The sequence below is a fragment of the Pieris brassicae genome, chromosome 2 (genome assembly GCF_905147105.1).
Source record: "Pieris brassicae chromosome 2, ilPieBrab1.1, whole genome shotgun sequence".
Lineage (NCBI taxonomy): Eukaryota > Metazoa > Arthropoda > Insecta > Lepidoptera > Pieridae > Pieris > Pieris brassicae.
Genome location: NC_059666.1, coordinates 1,192,542 through 1,210,212, shown reverse-complemented (window position 1 = coordinate 1,210,212; position 17,671 = coordinate 1,192,542). Strand labels below are relative to the sequence as shown.

Sequence of the window (17,671 nt, the reverse complement as noted above, 5' to 3'; positions counted from 1 at the left end):
TTGCCCTTACAATCAATGTTATTCATTTATTTAATGCAATTTATGTGCCATCTATTACGGTCTACATCGGTCTATTAGAAAGTTATGCATAGCTATTTGTACGGATGACTGAAGTTTTTGTTTTGCTATACATGAATCTTAAGTTAATATCGCTTTAAAGTAATTTTTCACGTTTATGAAAGTTGTCTGTCATGTATTTAAGTTATTTACGAGTTTACATTGAGACAGAATTCTATATGTGTGTTGAAGTATTTATTTCAAGTCTTTTATAGGATGAACTATGGAAATTGAGCATGAAGTGACAGTAAAAATTTTGTTCTTTGCTAAGTCTAAAGAACTAGCTGGTACTCGAGAAGCAAGGATTACAATACCTGAAAAAGTAACATACCAGCAACTGCTTAATATTATTGCAAAGAATTATAATTTAGAAACCATTAAAGATCATATACTATTAGCAAAGAATGAGGAAGTTTGTTCTGATAACAGAGAATTAGTTATACGAGAATTTGATAATATTGCTGTAATACCACCATTAAGTGGAGGCTAACCATGGATCATTTAAAACTAACTGCTGACAAATTATCTGTAGACGATATTAGTGAATTAGTTGTGAATGACAGTTGTGGCGCTGTTTCTATATTTGTTGGAACAACAAGAGATAACTTTGAAGGAAAAAAGGTTAGTATGTTTCTAAGTTTGTATACTGCCCTTTGATAACCTCACACTGAGACAATGTAGTAATGATTTATGGAACTATAACATAGTACAAGATTGTTATAAAAAATATTTAAAATTTTAAACTCAATTCATTTCCAACACTTCCACTTCCAAAAAATATATCTTTTAATTACAGCTTTCGAGATAGTTTATAACTGTACAGATATGTTACCTTTTTTATACTGTACACTGTACATGTGGTTTGATTTATAGAACAGTAGCACAGTTTGTATAACCAATGTTGCAAGTCTTTATCTGTTTAGGTGTAAAAATATTTTAAATAAATTTGCAGGTGCTACGCCTTGAATACGAAGCTTATGAGCCAATGGCCTTAAAAGCAATGAAAAGTATTTGTGATGAAGTTAGGAGCAAGTGGCCAGCTGTACATGGGATAGCAATTTATCACAGGTAAATACATAAATTTGTAGTTGCAGTATTAGAAATAGTTTTTTTTTTATATTATTAGGTTAAAGTTTTATAAATTAGGGACCCCACCTACTTCATAAAAAAATGTAAGATTTATATTTGTGATTGTAGTGAAAAATTATTATTATGAATTACATCATTATTGCTTAATAATAAACTTATTTATGGACTGTTATCTTTATTGATGTGACCTTGCTGTCTACTTGTTATATATGCAAATTAAATAATTTGATACAGACGACGAAACACAAATTGCTATTTACACAGCTGTGCATTACCATGAGAACATTATCAAGGATTATTCTAATGAATTTGAAATGAATGAATATTTTTTTTTTTTATAAAATAGGGGGCAAACGGGCAGGAGGCTCACCTGATGTTAAGTGATACCGCCGCCCATGGACACTCTCAATGCCAGAGGGCTCGCGAGTGCGTTGCCGGCCTTTTAAGAATTGGGATTGGTTCTGAAGTAACAGGGTATATTATATTCTACAAACATGTTTATATATATATATATTTTTTTTGAAATCGACGCATTTTAATGTCATTGGCAATAAATATGATATACAGTAGGAATGTGCACGAAAGTTATCGATACTTAGCTTAGAACGCACTCTGTCTCCTGATTGGTCGTTATGAGTAAGAGTTATGTTTTTCTGCAAATATAAGATTTTTTGATATGACTTCCATTACATTACTTACGCTTCGTTATGCAATACGCTCAATGGAAAATTTATTTTCTAACGTGGTTTTGAAGAAATTAAATGGTGACATTTATCCTACAAATTTTAAACTTTTATTAATATTATAGATAATTATCTAAAAAATTTATTCCTATCAATACTTAAAATAATTTAGCATGTCGATCGTACAGTATTCGGGAATACGACCATTGGCGAAGATCTATAAGCGCATTATTAATTTGGAAATACTGTACCTATCCCGTTATCGATATCTCGACAATTCTTACGCACATCACTACACCTTTCCATAAGACCTGTACACATGTAAGTGCGAGCAAGTCAGCCTCAGGTCATAATGCCTCGACTATAGTATAGATAAACGCTTTAAGGGTGTTATAACGGGATATACTATTTTAGTTTGTTTCATTTTAGACTTGGTGCTGTACCATGCTGTGAAGCCTCTGTGGTGATAGCAGTAAGCAGCCCACACAGGCGGGATTCCTTAGAGGCTGTGAGCTATTGCATAGATACACTTAAAGCTAGCGTCCCAATTTGGAAAAAAGAGGTTTATGCTGACTGTGAGCCTGTATGGAAAGAGAACATAGAATGTGCGTGGTCCAAACAAACTCAGAAAGTGTAGTTTGACAAGGCCCATATTCCAAAATGTTGTTAATCAATACATTACCCGTTTAAACTGGTGACTATCAACATTTTTATATACATATATACTAAAGTGTCTTACAGGCTTCATAACTATGGATTAATCATTGCAAAACAGTATTTAATAATCATTTTGGAATATGGTAAAATGAATTTTAGTATTTTCATTTTAATAATTTAAGTATAAAAATTTCTTACTATAAGGTTGAGTTGTTAATTTTATAAAAGCTTTTAGAAGTTTATTTTTATTGAATCCATTATAAAATTTAAAACTTGTTGAATGTCATTTTTTACTATTAAAAATGCAGACACAAAGTGTCCTCTACATGATAATTGGTTGCATGAATTGTCTTGTATAATATACTTTTTATGTACATTTTTTTACCTCAATTATCCTGTTTACAATGAAAATTTATTACATGTGTAAGATGTTATATTATTTTTTAAGTTTATTTTTATATAGATATATATTTAATATAAAATCAAAGTTATTAAAAAAGATATTTGAGCATTATAAATAAATCTGCCTAGATTATTGTGACGTAAACTTATAATTATAATAAGTATCTAACGTTATTATTATCTGTTGTGAAGGTATTGGCACATGTCCCGCAAATTGGTTGATCGGCAATATTTATCCAAAGTATAGATAAGCATAGCTTACTATAATAAGATCGAAAAGCACAATAACTGTTGAAAACATGTTGTTATTTTGGTAGTGGGTTGTTTTAAGTTTCAATAAATATATACGATTTAAAAGGTATTTTTTATTTACCTCCGTTTCAGGTAAACGGGTGGCTGATAAAAATTTAGTTCAAATAAATGTGTCTAACGAAGAGATACAAAAAAGGATTCACCACTTTATTGAACGAAAGAGGGCGCAAGTGAATTTGAGTAATATCCAGGATTTTATACCGCGACGTGAGAATGAGACGGAAGATATGGATACGTGTGCGAGAGTGAGAACGCAGTTTGTGAAGCGAAACGATTCTAAAGGTCATTTGAAGGGTGAGTATCTTGAAGCAAAATGTACAACCATAATTAATTATACAGAATTTAAAATCTAAAACTCTTAATTGATGTATGGTAAATGAACTTAATCAAATAAATGATGATACCGATTTAATTCAAACTCTAAAAAGGCGTTCTAAATATCTGTTTTTCAACACTATTCTCGGTCAGAGTTAACTAAAGTATTTATGTCTCTTTTTATCACAGCGTATACACAATTTGACAGAAAGATGAGTTAAAAGTGATTAAGTTGATTAAATTATGAAGGGATGAAAATATAGGGATTTTCGAGTCATTCTAGACATAGTTGACGTAATATATTTATCAATAAAACATGACAGACCCATCACAAATACAAGTTTTATAATTATATAGAAGTGTCCTGAAATTGTTTCGCAAATGAGATTTTTTTTAAATAAAAGTTTGACTTGCACAACTAAACATAAAAAAATTGATAGTCACGAAAATATTAACACATCAATTTAAAGGTCTATAGGTCATTAAAGTATGTAGGCTTTCGCTACTAATAAACTTAGTTAAACCTTTATTTGTAGTCTGTATGTATTTTATGAGTAAGCAACTTAACAACTAAAATTTCAGTTTGTCGTGTCGAAAATGAATGGGGACCACAAACGGTACCCGAGCCCCAAATGGTCCAAAAAGTAGACTCAACTTTGCCCCATTCCATCGCTGAGCGGGTCACAGCTATTGAATCGTATTTGAACACGACACCCGTATCGCCTGATATTTATAAACGACTCAAGGACATGGAAGATAAAATCGCATATCTGCAATCCATTTCACCGGAATACGCACAGTTTTGGGTAAGAAACAAAAACTTGCCTTGGGATTGTTGAGGTTTCAGATTCAATTTCTCTATATCCAACCATTGGCACTACAACACATTTAGGTCTGGGTCTCATATATCTGTTTCATGATCATTGGTTTGCCTAACACTGGATGTGTTTCGACGTACCGTACCAGTGTTATATGCGGGTAGGTAGAAAGTCTTATCAATGGACTTTCAGCAGAGGTTCGGACCTATGGCCCTTAAGGACTCGCTGAAGCCATAAGGCCAACAGTGTTATTACTACAAGCTCTGTAACATTAAAATTAATATAAAACTTCTTAATGTTTTCAGAGGATACTTATAAATTATTTTAAACAATATAATTTTATATGTAAATGATTAACTAACCTAACGTATCGTATTTAAGGGTGTAATAAGATATATTAATGTATATTCTTAATCATGTTCACAGAAGAACAATAACTCAACTATAAAGCAAGAACAAATACCCGAGTACGTGGTTAGCGCAGAAGATATTGATAAAAAGATTGAATTATTGGAACTACAACAAAACCTTATGTAGTTCATACATCTTTAACGCAAATAATTTTTAATCGCTTCAATATTAAACAACTTGCGACTCGTTTTGATTTTTATTCCTCTGTTTACACTTCCCTTTATCACAGTAATCTTTGTTCAATGATTTAACTCCGATTATTGGACCAGTTTTAAATATAAATTAATGCGTCATTTGTTGATTAAACATGTGTTTATAGAGGCCGAAGCAGGCGTTATATGACCTCCTCTCTAATGTCTCAAGATGCATGGTTTAAGGCTGTGCTTCCCAACCATTTTTCTCCCATACCCCACCTTTCTAAATTTTTATGTAACATATATATTTTTTAATAATAAAATTGTTCACTTAAGTAACTTAAATTATAGGTTTGAGGAAGAAATTACTAGGAAAACATAGTGAAATACTAAAATTCAAATTTTAATAAATGTTCGAATAGTCACTTAACAATCAAACTGCCCCCGTATGGGGCGTAGGCCCAACGTTGGAAAACACTGGTTTAACGTAAAAACAATAATACTATTTACATCAAATCACAATATAAGGAAAATACAATTAAATAAATGAATACAAAGTGTATAATGGGCGGTCTAACTGTTAAATGCAGTTTCTGCCAAACTAAGGTAGATATATCCATCATTTTGAATAGGAAAAATATAAAATAAAACCCGTTTCTTAATAAATAATTTTATTTACAATCATTTATACAATTCACACAAAACACCGCCGACATCGACACTGACAAACTTTAACGACATATACGTGTCCTACGATTTTGAAAAAAAATATATTTTTAACTTTGCTGATATTAGAAAGAGAAAAAGAAGAAGAAAGAAGAAGTCGTATTAAACCGTCTCGACAAAAGCATTGTTCTGTCTCCTTTCAGCGTAAATAAAATTTGACAGAAAGCGACAAAAGTGTTTTGGTTTAAAGTGATAACACTGAGTTTTGATGTATGCTTTAATAATTCAGACATTTATATAATATTGCTCACTCAACAAATATGAAAACACAATAAACGAGCAAAAAGATTTCATGAATTAATATGATTTCACAGCACATTCTTATATATAAGTTTTATTTCATATAGCTAGTTTCACACATTTGAAACTACCTTCCATTGTAGTGCGGGTATCTGTCTAAGAAGGTATACCAAGACGAATCTCAGTTCACAATTACTTCGTAGGTAAAATAACATTAAATTTGAACAAAGTATTTTATTTGGTGGACTATATGGACCTTGTGTTGTCTATGAATAACTTAAACCAGGAGATATTTAACTCAATTGTGATATTTATTTAATTGAAATGACATCTTATTTTCAGTACCATTTATAAAACTAAATTCAGTCTTATTACAAGTATGCAATGATCTCAATTGTTAATGCTGTGATGAAAACAGACGGCCTTTTAAACAGTAATATTCTAATTTAGTTTTATAAATTGATTTATATATTTAATTTAAATTTCTTTTAAATTTGAAAATATTAAAAAAAACTGTTAAATGATTAAATTTTGCTAGTTAACTTTATCACAATGAAAAAACTCTTTTTTAAAAAGAAAACAAATATGATTCATCTATTACCAGTCACTTAGTGACAAGAGTTTACGTTCCAATAATCAACGGGTCGCAATCAGTTAGTCGGTTGTGGTCTCCTGAGGTAAAGCACTAAGCCAAGGGCAGCCGCTAATATCGCAATGAGATAGATGTCCCAATTCGAGAGAAGAGTAGACTCACCAGAGAGAAAAATCATCGCTAGCGGACTCTGGAATATGGACTAAATTATCATATATTTAAATTGAACTATTCAAGTAAAACACTAAAGGAGTTAGGGACATCAAATCAAGACCTTAGTGTAAAACCTTTTGAAACAATTGTTTGCCGGTAATCGAACCCAAAACCTGCAGTTCATTGCCAGCACATGAGTGAAAATAAACTGCGCAATCAAAGTAAGTATATTACGCATATTTCAAAATTGCATTTTTTCTAATGTTCAATCAAATAATTGCCAATAAGTTAATAACACAATTAAAAACACTTTATCGAAATTGGGTCACTGGTTTAAATTAACCTCTTAAATTGAATTAACCACTAATAAAGGCCAATTAATATATTTTGATTTATATCAACCAAAAAACATATAAATACTTACATCCATCAACGACGATAAGGTCGTAACCGCTGTAAGCCGAGCCAGTGCCAAGGCAGCCGGCAGCCTGGCCTCCGGAGCCGCATCAGCGGCCAGGTCGTAGCACCTCTTGGCCAGGTGGATGTCGCGAGCTAGGCCTAAGCCTCGCTCGTGCATGTAGCCTAAGTTGAAGGTCGCTTGAGGATTGTGGAGCTGTTCTGATGCTATCCTGCAATATGGGAATTTGAATTTTTACATTAACCTTTAAGAACTGGAAGTTAATTGTTGTATTATGTAACAATATTGAATTTCAGAAGTGACATCGCAAAAACACATTTGTTTTGGAAACGGGAAATAAATGGTTAAAATATTGTTACGAAGATGGGTCGTCTGCAATGTTTCTAGAATTTTCCACTAGTTAGAGAACTTTTCAGCAGGCTGTAATATGATTTCTGACCGTTTCAGGAGAGGGTCAATCACATATTAGAAAATTGTAATTTCCATAATGTTACCCTAGTTTTCAGGAAGCTGAAACTTTTTTTTTTTCAGTCGGTTTCAGATCATGTGTAGTCGAGTGGTGCAGTTTTCAGGAGACCCGTTTTCAGGCCTAGTTATACCCCTTTGATGAAGGAATATTCTAGACCGAACTTTCTAGGTGTGAGACAAGGACGAAATGATACGAGAGAGAGAGAGAGAGAAGATCAGAACTTTCTCGAAACTAGACTGAGCACTCTAGAACGCCGTACGACAAGGACGGAGCAACGTGCGAAAGAGACAAAGAGTGCGGACGTTCTAGAATTGTGCAATCGCTACTCAGTAGCAAGCCCGCCTAGAAAGTTCTCGAATATTGTTTAGAATTATTCCCAGGGATATATAAGCGAGCCGAAACAAGAGAGAAACACCGAAGCGATAAAGTGCGAATAAAGTGAATATAAGTGATAAAGTACTGTGTGAAGTGTGCATAAGTGAAGTAATTAGTGACTGTGTTTTTGTATGTTATTAGTGCATTTCTGCAATTAATTTGTGCCCATAAATTCCTCATTGATTTTTCAAGAAATAAACCCTTGAATAAATCCACGGCATTTTCTATCCGATCCCCTAGCTCGTAACAATATGATTCCACAAGATTATACCTGTAATGATAGGCAGCTGCCTCTAAGTCCACGTTGGTTCCCAGCCCATAATAGTGGTAGTCTCCCAGCTTGACTCGTGCGGAGGCACAGCCTTGGGATGCTCCACGGGACCATAGCTGTAAAGCCCGACGCCATCTTTCTTCTTCTGGGAAGAGGTGGACTTCACCTGGAAATTATGAAAAACGTCTAAAACTGTATTTTCCAAATCAGTAAAAAAAAACGCAAAACTTTGAAAAAAAAGGGAAATTTATTATAAATTTAATGATCAGGTCTTATGAGTGAAACGTGTCGAAGTCACGTGACAAAACCACAGAACATTATTTATATACAATTAACAATATTCTGTGGTTATTATAGATAGACAATTAAATAGTTTGTCGTATGTGACAGACGCGTATCATTCATTCATATTTTTCTTAAATCAAGTTGCTTTAACATTTGATTCTGGCCTTCATACTCAAGCAGTTTCAAACTCAAATGACGATTTGAAGACGAAAAATTAAAATGTCTAAAATACTAAGTCACGACGTTAAATATTACAAAACTGCATGTCAAACAGTTTAACACAAATTTGTCAAGAATCCCTCACCATCGTCCAACAAATAAGCAGCATTACTCTGGGCGATCTCGAAACCGCGTTCAGCAAGAGCCAAGTACTGCAACAACGCTGAATCTGTGTCCCTCGCTCGCCAAGCCGCGTGTCCCAACATTAGACGAGACGACCATGGACCACGCTCGCATACGTTTTTAAATAACTGAAAATTATCATACACTGTTTCACTTGCACTTAGCGTGAACTACGGGTCCCATATGTCAAAAAGTTTTGTGACGTACAGGTGTTAGAGACGAGTCAGTCATTTTATATATAATAAATATACCCCTAGATTAGAAATAAATGAAAGTTTGTGCCCGAAAAGGTGGTCTCGTGGACGGCAACAAATTAAAAAAAAAACTAGTTTAACAGATATAAACTATTGGATTGGGCTTTTTGGCGAGGAACTTAAGAGTCATCACTGGAAAGATTTATATAAGCGCGTTGCCGGCGTTTATTATACTATTCAGCTTTCGGCCAGCCCGAACCGCCTATCTACACATTTATTCTCTAGAAACTTCCACAATCTCATAAAAAAAAATATTTATAAAAACTTAATTAAACAGTCAAGCAACTGTTCCGCCATAAATGGGTCTTAATGTGTGAATTCAGAGACAAATTGCGAATGAAATCTCCATTTTATCAAATTGACAGCTCGTTGACATTAAGAAAACACCTTTTAAACGGATTGAAGCTGTGTATTATTATTATAAACTTATAATTATTTACATAATTTTAAATTTAAATCCGCGAAAATAGCGGATACCGTGAGTTATTTCTGCAAAAACCCTTCATCTTTTAGTCGATACCAACTCCGGGGAAATAAATACAGATAACACAACTTTCTCAACAGCTGTGATACTTTTGACATTCAACACCTTTTGTCTTCAGTCATCGTGACCATGCACGCTGTAAAGCACGCGAAACGTCGGAAAATTTAAAATTTACAATTATGTAAATAATTATAAGTTTATAATAATGCAAATAGCTTCAATCCGTTTAAAAAGTGTTTTCTTAATGTGTAAAAGCTATGTTAACAAAAGACAATACTATGTAGCTCATTGACAGCTGTTTGACAGCTTCAAGACAGAGACAAGAACTGTGAATACACCCTTTAGATACATCTATCCTTCTCACCTCAGTAGCAGTAGTACAGGAACGCATCACACCCAAACCTTGCGCATGCAATTGTGCCAAATGGTACAAGGCCAGGACATGACCCGACTGCGATGCAAGAGAGAAGTACTTGTTCGCCTGTTTAAAGTCACGACGGACACCTGTACCACCTAAAAATATATATTAATTGTACAATCTGGAATATTAAAATGTATGCTTACGATTTTTCTTTTAAAAATGGTAACCATGGCAACAAAACGATACTATTTTTGGTTTACGTTTTTTTTATAGGACAGAAGGCTGTTATGTCAAACTACCGCTCATGGACGCTTAATGCCAGCGGTGTCGCGAGTACGTTGGCGGCCTTTTAAAAACTAATACGCTTCTCTTGAATTAATTGGTTCGGAAATACTACACTGGGCAGCTTTACATAGTTCCACATAGTGGTGGGGCGCGGCAAAATCTGCCTTAAATACACTTAGTTGTGGAACGGAATGCCTTGTTCGATCGATAATGACTCAGCTGCAGGTATTAATCCGAACAACCCCTCTGAACACTCTCCATGGTAAATGACATGATGCAGAGTGATCCCACGTCTCTAGGCAAAGCCAAGAGTAAATCGCTCGGAAAGTTATAAAGGGTTTGAAAAGACCGAAATTAATTAACACGTCATGTATTGTAATATATTGTGTATTAGTATACAAAATCTTATAGTTAGGACGTACAGATACCGGCAAACTTCTTGAGCATTAAACAAGGGAGTGGGGGAAAGTTTGCGCATCGTACACAGCGTCAACTGTAATCTTATTACAGTTAGAGAAAAATTAATAAATAAATAAAACCAATCACACGATCGACACCTAAAAATCGCTTCTGCACAAGGATATTTGTTCAAGATGTTTGCCGGTATCTATATATATTTTTAGGCTCAATTATTATTATTCCTCTGCAATAGAAAGCTTCAACTTACTTAAATATAGAAAACCAAGGTGCAACTGTCCTTCCATCCATCCCTGATTCGCGGACATCGTAAAGTATTTGTACGCTATATTTGCGTCCTTAGGCACGCCTCGACCCTAAAAAGTATTCATACAGATCAATTTGTATTCATTTAAAGAAAACAGTTTTTACCAGATTGAAGCTATGTATTCAACTTCGGGGAATTAAATACAGATAACACAACTTTCTCTACAGCTGTGATACTTTTGACATTCAACACCTTTTGTCTTCAGTCACCGTGACCACGCACGCTGTGAAGCACGCGAAACGTCGGAAAATTTTAAATTTACAATTTGTGAATAATTATAAGTTTATAATAATACAAATATCTTTAATCCGTTTAAAAAGTGTTTTCTTAAAGTGCAAAAGCTATATTAACAAAAGACAATTTGTTTTCAGTCAAAGACTTAGCGCGAACTAAGACAAAACTAGATATTTCCAGTTCTTGCAAATGTAAATTTAGAAGCATTTTATAAATAATATTGTATAAATAATTTGTTTTGTGGACAAATGGAAGACCTAAGTCCAGCTAAGAAGGTCAAACCTGACAATTCAAGCTTATGTACCTAAATGTTACATTTTTTTTACCTAATGTTAAAAGTGTTTTTTTTTAAAATGAGACTTCATATCGTTATATTTAAAATAAAATAAAAATCAATGACGCTACAACCTATTTAGGTCTGGGCCTCAGATTTCTGTATCTGCGTCATGATTATTTGTTAATCGAATAGGCAAGTAGGTGATCAGCCTCCTGTGCCTGACGCACATCGTCGACTTTTTGGGTCTAAGGCAAGCTGGTTTCCTCACGATGTTTTCCTTCACGAGCGAATGTTAAATGCGCACATAGAAAGAAAATCCATTGGTGCACAGCCGGGGCTCGAATCTACGAGCTCAAGGATGAGAATTGCACGCTGAAGCCACTGGGCCAACACTGCTCTCCAATCGTTATAATTAAGTTTTTGAAACGAAGGCTATTGTTATAGTTACATCAGCCATATACAGGGTGGCCCAAAAAGTCGTAGATCATACGACGTTAGATGGGGTCATCAGCTGCAAAAAATTGTTCTACAGGAGGACCTTAAACTCGATCCCTGCAGAATTATAATTTTTTGACCATCCTGTATAAATAGTAGTAATAATGTTTTGTATTGTATTTTACTTCATTTGTGTCATATATTTTGGAATAATTTTACTGATTGTCCTAAATTTTGATCCAATTTAAAAGAAAATTAAACTATAAAATAGAAATTTGTTTTATATTTTATTTCAGTTATCTTTATTTAAATCTATTAATGGATGTTTACATTATCTGTAATATATTTTGTTAATCAATGTAATCTGTTTTGGCTATGTATCTTGTTTCCTTTATAATATGGGTATTTCAAGCTGTAAGAACACTTTATTTTACTGGGTTGTAGTGTTACTGGAAATATTATTGTTAAGCAATAATTTAATTTTATATAATAGAAAATAATGTCTTATAGTGGCCAGCCAAGTGACATTTAGCGGGGGTCCCGCGATTCAAAGAACCCGTCTGATTGACGAGGCTGAGGGTACCGGACCAACTGCTGCGCTTGATACAGATCTCATTGAATACTACCAGTTGTTGGCTGAGAAAGGAGATAAATAGATGTCTATTTATACAGGATGGTCAAAAAATGGTCAAATGTCATTTAAATTTTTATATTAAAATTACCTATGGTTGTACATATTATAAACTTCATTGACTAAGCCTGTAGAGAAGGAAGTTCTAGAAGCTTAATAATAGACTACATACCTGTAAATACATCAGTCCCAGACCACTCTGACCAATTGGATTGTTCAATTCAGCAGCTTTTCTGAAATAATGAAGCGCTGTTTCGTTGTTTGGCTTAATTCCGTCGCCTCCCTCTAAATAGATCTGAAATATACAACATTTTTTTTTAATAAAACAGACACAGTAGGCTGATCGTCTACCTATAAAGAATTAAACAGACATAGAAATATGTTCGTTAACGAGTACCATTCTCCACAACTGAGCGTTTTTAAGGCAAATTTGCCGCTCACCACCACTGAAGTATAACCTAACCAATTCGACTGAGGATCCTTCAAGAAAAGAGCGTACCAATTCCTAAAAGGCCGGCAACGCACTTGCGAGCCCTCTGGCAAATTGGTGAACTTTACGTTTGCCCCTTATGTTATATAATAAAAAAAATATTACCTTCCCAAGATACGCATTGGCCATAGCGTTGCCGGTTTTAGCGGCTTGTTTGAAATAGTGTAAGGCTTTTTGTATGTCCAGAGTCACACCGCGACCGCCTTGGAAATGTAATTGACCAAGACCAACCTGACAAAAGATTACAATTTGATGATTTATACTCGTAAAAAAAAACTTTGCGCATGGTCACGGTTACATCAGCCGGGTTATGTTTTTATGTTACCCTTGAAGATGCACATGTGGCGTTGAGACAGTTTTAAAATGTCAAATTCATAATGAGACTGATAAAAAGTTTTTACACTGACGTAAATTATTAATTAAAATCTTTCCCGTTCTTCTATTCTCGACGATTGCTAGAATGTTTTAGAAAATATTTTTTAGTTTAAAAGCATGACATGACAAACATTAAGACTGTTCTGTTAGGGATATTCTTAGTCATTTATGCTTTCCAAAAAGAAACATTTACGTTTATATGCTACACTTACCTGGGCCTGAACATCTCCTTTCTCAGCCAACAACTGGTAGTATTCAATGAGATCTGTATCAAGCGCAGCAGTTGGTCCGGTACCCTCAGCCTCGTCAATCAAACGGGTTCTTTGAATCGCGGGACCACCGCTAAATGTCACTTGGCTGGCCACTATAAGACATTATTTTCTATTATATAAAATTAAATTATTGCATAACAATAATATTTCCAGCAACACTACAACCCAGTAAAATAAAACCCTTATATATATTTTTTATAAGTGTTCTTACAGCTTGAAATACCCATATTATAAAGGAAACAAGATACATAGCCAAAACAGATTACATTGATTAACAAAATATATTAAAGAGAATGTAAACATTCATTAATAGCTGAAAGATAACTGAAATAAAATATAAAACAAATTTATATTTTATAGTTTAATTTTCTTGTAAATTGGATCAAAATTTAGGACAATCAGTAAAATTATTCCAAAATATATGACACAAATGAAGTAAAATACAATACAAAAGATTAATATAACATTTTTTTTAAATAGGACAACTCCCCAAGAGGAATATATCTATTATTGATGTATATTGTACCGTTACTGTGCCTAATAAATATTGTTGATTTATAGGTGTAATACATTAAAGGTTATCCAGGTTTTTCTGGACAAACAAGTACTAGTTGTGCACATAGAATGTGGAATATTGATATAGTCTGGCAAGCTGCTTGATATATTGATATATATATAACATATACAATATGCAGAAGTAAACTTTAAATGATAAATCTTTTAATGTGTCATTGGGCTATTTGCAATACATATACTACAGATTCGAGAGAAATTTATTATTTATTAGCACTTTGTTACATTACAATATAAAAATTGAACATAATTCAATGAAAAAGAGGGCAACTGGCAGCATTATCGCTTTCGAGCGATCTCTTCCAGGCAACCAATGTGAGTAAAGAAAAAAAATGTATTAAATTACATAAGGTAGGCAGGAAGTGCAAAAATACATACTACATATAGTTGTAAAGAAGAAACTAAACAGGAACAGAAAATTAACTAAACCGATACTGGATACATGAAAACAAAAAGTAAAAAGTAATGTATTTAAGAGTAAATGTATGTCTATGTTTACCAATAGATAGAGAAGTATAAAACATACAATAATGATTTGTGACTGATAATAAGAGTAAGACATGATTAATTTAACACTCACCTTTACTTGCAACTTTCATATAGAGCTCCATAGCTTTTGGACAAGAGCTTGGTACTGTTACCCCTACCCAGTTTCTGTACGCAAGGGCCATCTGCGCATAATCACTTTCTCCTATTGCGCCTATAGTGTAGTGGACTAAGGCTTTCGCTTGAGAGACTGGAACTCCCACACCCGTTGCATGTAGAAACCCAAGACCCTATTTATATTCATAGTCATAATCATAAAATAAATTTTATTGCGTACAATGATAGGCTTTGTAACACTATTAATGTTTAACATTACAATTAATGTCTAGAAGGAAATATGTATACTCTTTTGAAATTCTTAATGTTAATTAAGTATCAAGTTTAAAACATCCATACTACCATGGAAACTCACAACGCCTTTAAGAATTTGGAAAAATCAATTGTTGGTGAAAATAATTAATGACAATATGTTGGCAGTTTTATTTTTGTTCCTTTTTCTAATAATCGGGTAAAAACTTACAGCATGTGCATCGGCATTGCCCTCTTCAGCAAGTTCTGAAAAAATATTCCTCGCCTTCTCAACATCAAGTTCCATGCCCTCACCAAAAATGTACGACCAGGCTAACTTTATTTTGGCAGGTGCATATCCTCTGTCAGCTGCTTGTTTCACTTGCAAGATAGCCCCGCGTAGATCTGGTGATCTTTTATCTATCTTTTTCACTGCTGTGTCGAAAAGCTCTTTTGCTGTAATATTTATTTTAACTTAATATATTTAGGAAATTAATAATTATTCATATATAAATTTTCCAAATTAAGACTAATAATATCAAAAGAATCCTAGAAGAATCTCAAAGTTGTTTAGAATAACATAGTGTCTCTTATAAAATAAAGACACACAAGAGATAATAATATCTAAAGAGATTCTCTTTTACGCTACTATTTTACCTTCTTGCATTTCAGGTGACAGTTCGACTTCTTCTTCTTTAGGTAGTGGAGGTAAGCTATCAAGATAATCCTGAGGATTTTCTTCTGGTCTCTGCAAATATTTACGAACATTGTAAGTGGAATTGTACAAATATAATTAGAATAATGATTTAAATCTTTTAATTTATTATTATTGATGCAACATTTTTATAAATAAAGAAATATAAGTACCCCAACTTCTGTGTCTAAGGAGTCAACCATTCCTTTGGCTGCTTCCACCCAGCTTGGTTCAGTCTGCCGCAATAAACTGTTCTTAATCAGCTTAAATGTATATTCCATTTGCTCCATGTTTTCCTTTTCATTTGGTTCTGAAATATATTTTTCTATGATTGTTAAGAACAATCTGATAGCATAGTCATATCTATATAATGGTAAAAAACTGAACATCTCTAGTATATTTTTTTTAAATATAACCACAAAAACAAGTAAATCTTATTAGAATCTTATTTATCTCATCATACGAGCTTTCTTAAAGCTGGAGTCAAAATGTGGTCAAAATTACCTTTAGGATCTTCGTCTTTCAGTAATTCTTTGGATTTTCTCATAGCATCGGCATATTCTTGAAGCATTTTGATCTCTTTTCTCATAGCCGAAGTTATTTCACTATAATCCTCTGGTTCGTCAGTGTCCGGTGGTTCTGTAGTTTCTTCGTCATTTTTCACTTTTTTACTGGCCTCAGGGCCCACTAACTCTGCACTGGATATAATTATGCAAAAGAATAAAATAAATAATCTTAAAATTTCCATATTTCTACAATTTTTATTGGGTTGACGTGTCCTTATCAAAACACAACTCTAAAGTGATATAGTGAATATACTATAACAATAAATCGAGGTAAGCAATTAAGAGTCATTTATAGCCACTTATTATTATACACGTGTGTTATTGCGTATAAGAATTACATTATTCTATAATACAATTTAGGAAACAAGTTTTATTAAAATTTATTGTACAAAAGACCGACTTCGTATTTATAATTTTTGTGTATCTTATTCTAATCAACATCAATGTCAAAGATGAATGATTGCATACGCTTAAGTAATCTGTGATAGGAGACAGACAAGTAATCATTTAACATCGAAGGCCTTCATAGCTTGAGATAGCAAATAGAAATCTAGCAGTAGCTTGAACCTGATCTTAATCGTCAATTAAATATCCTATTAGTCTAGAAATATAAAATAATAAATATTCTGCTCTACACTTGTATAAACCTTTGTTTCGGTACCAATAGTACTCTGGTGCAAATATCTTATTTCCTATGGGGTATGCAGAATGAATATGCCTTTCTAATTCCTATGCTTTATGAGGAGCATGACGTCCTCACAATTTATCATGATGTTCGTTAAGGTTGTTTATTATCTCCGTTGCTTTTTGATATATTATTGTATTGTACTATTATTTAGAAGTAACTATATCTGATGCTATTAAGGGGTCAAAGGTTGGGGTAAAAGTTAGCGGAAATATCATAAACAACATTATGCCGCCATTTTAATGGACTGGATCTCCAAATGCTTGAAATAGTTCATGAAACTAGCGAAACAGACGGTCTAACTATTAATGTGGTCATGGTCATTTCTCGAAACTATAGCTGAAAAGATGATGGAACACGTGCGGCAATACAAGTAGGTATGTGTTTGGGAACTTCGATTAAATAGTTAAATACTGCGCGCGCTTTACAATCAATCTCAAAAATGAGAAAGATATTAAAAAAGTATAACAAAAACGTTAGAGAGAATTTATTTCTGAACATTATATATATATATTTGCAATAAATGTAAAAATAGTTTTTTGACATTTAATCTTGGAATATCTGTTGTCGCAAATATCCTACGTTAAGTAAGTTTTTGAATCCTAAAATAAAGTTTTATAAAAGTTTATAGCCGATTATAGTCTCTCATTCAGAGGTGGTTTATAACTTTCGCTAAACATAATTAATAATCATTTCTGGAGAAACTACCCGTATGTGACTTTGACAACTTAGAGAAAAACTTAAGAGA

General features: G+C 33.2%; 2 protein-coding genes across 3 annotated transcripts; one reads left to right on the top strand and one right to left on the bottom strand.

Annotated features, from left to right (window-relative positions):
- The first annotated feature begins 415 nt into the window (after positions 1-415).
- On the top strand, positions 416-4,930 carry LOC123720576 (molybdopterin synthase catalytic subunit). The gene is made up of 6 exons (XM_045677249.1): positions 416-678; positions 1,010-1,125; positions 2,259-2,434; positions 3,273-3,494; positions 4,098-4,321; positions 4,760-4,930. The coding sequence occupies exons 1-6, from the start codon at positions 550-552 to the stop codon at positions 4,868-4,870; spliced, it is 978 nt and encodes a 325-aa protein (XP_045533205.1). The 5' UTR covers positions 416-549; the 3' UTR covers positions 4,871-4,930.
- A 602-nt stretch (positions 4,931-5,532) lies between these two features.
- On the bottom strand, positions 5,533-16,669 carry LOC123720080 (protein sel-1 homolog 1). Of its 2 annotated transcripts, none has more exons than XM_045676539.1 (14): positions 16,177-16,669; positions 15,846-15,982; positions 15,636-15,726; positions 15,211-15,434; positions 14,725-14,920; positions 13,512-13,663; positions 13,030-13,155; positions 12,607-12,729; positions 10,801-10,906; positions 9,852-10,000; positions 8,712-8,877; positions 8,123-8,288; positions 7,014-7,218; positions 5,533-6,638 (listed from the first exon to the last, which is right to left on the bottom strand). In XM_045676539.1, the coding sequence occupies exons 1-14, from the start codon at positions 16,418-16,420 to the stop codon at positions 6,495-6,497; spliced, it is 2,229 nt and encodes a 742-aa protein (XP_045532495.1). In that variant the 5' UTR covers positions 16,421-16,669; the 3' UTR covers positions 5,533-6,494. The 2 variants fall into 2 exon arrangements, with proteins under 2 accessions (XP_045532495.1, XP_045532496.1); XM_045676540.1 differs by having other exon boundaries at positions 5,533-6,626; positions 16,177-16,668.
- Positions 16,670-17,671: the final 1,002 nt, after the last annotated feature.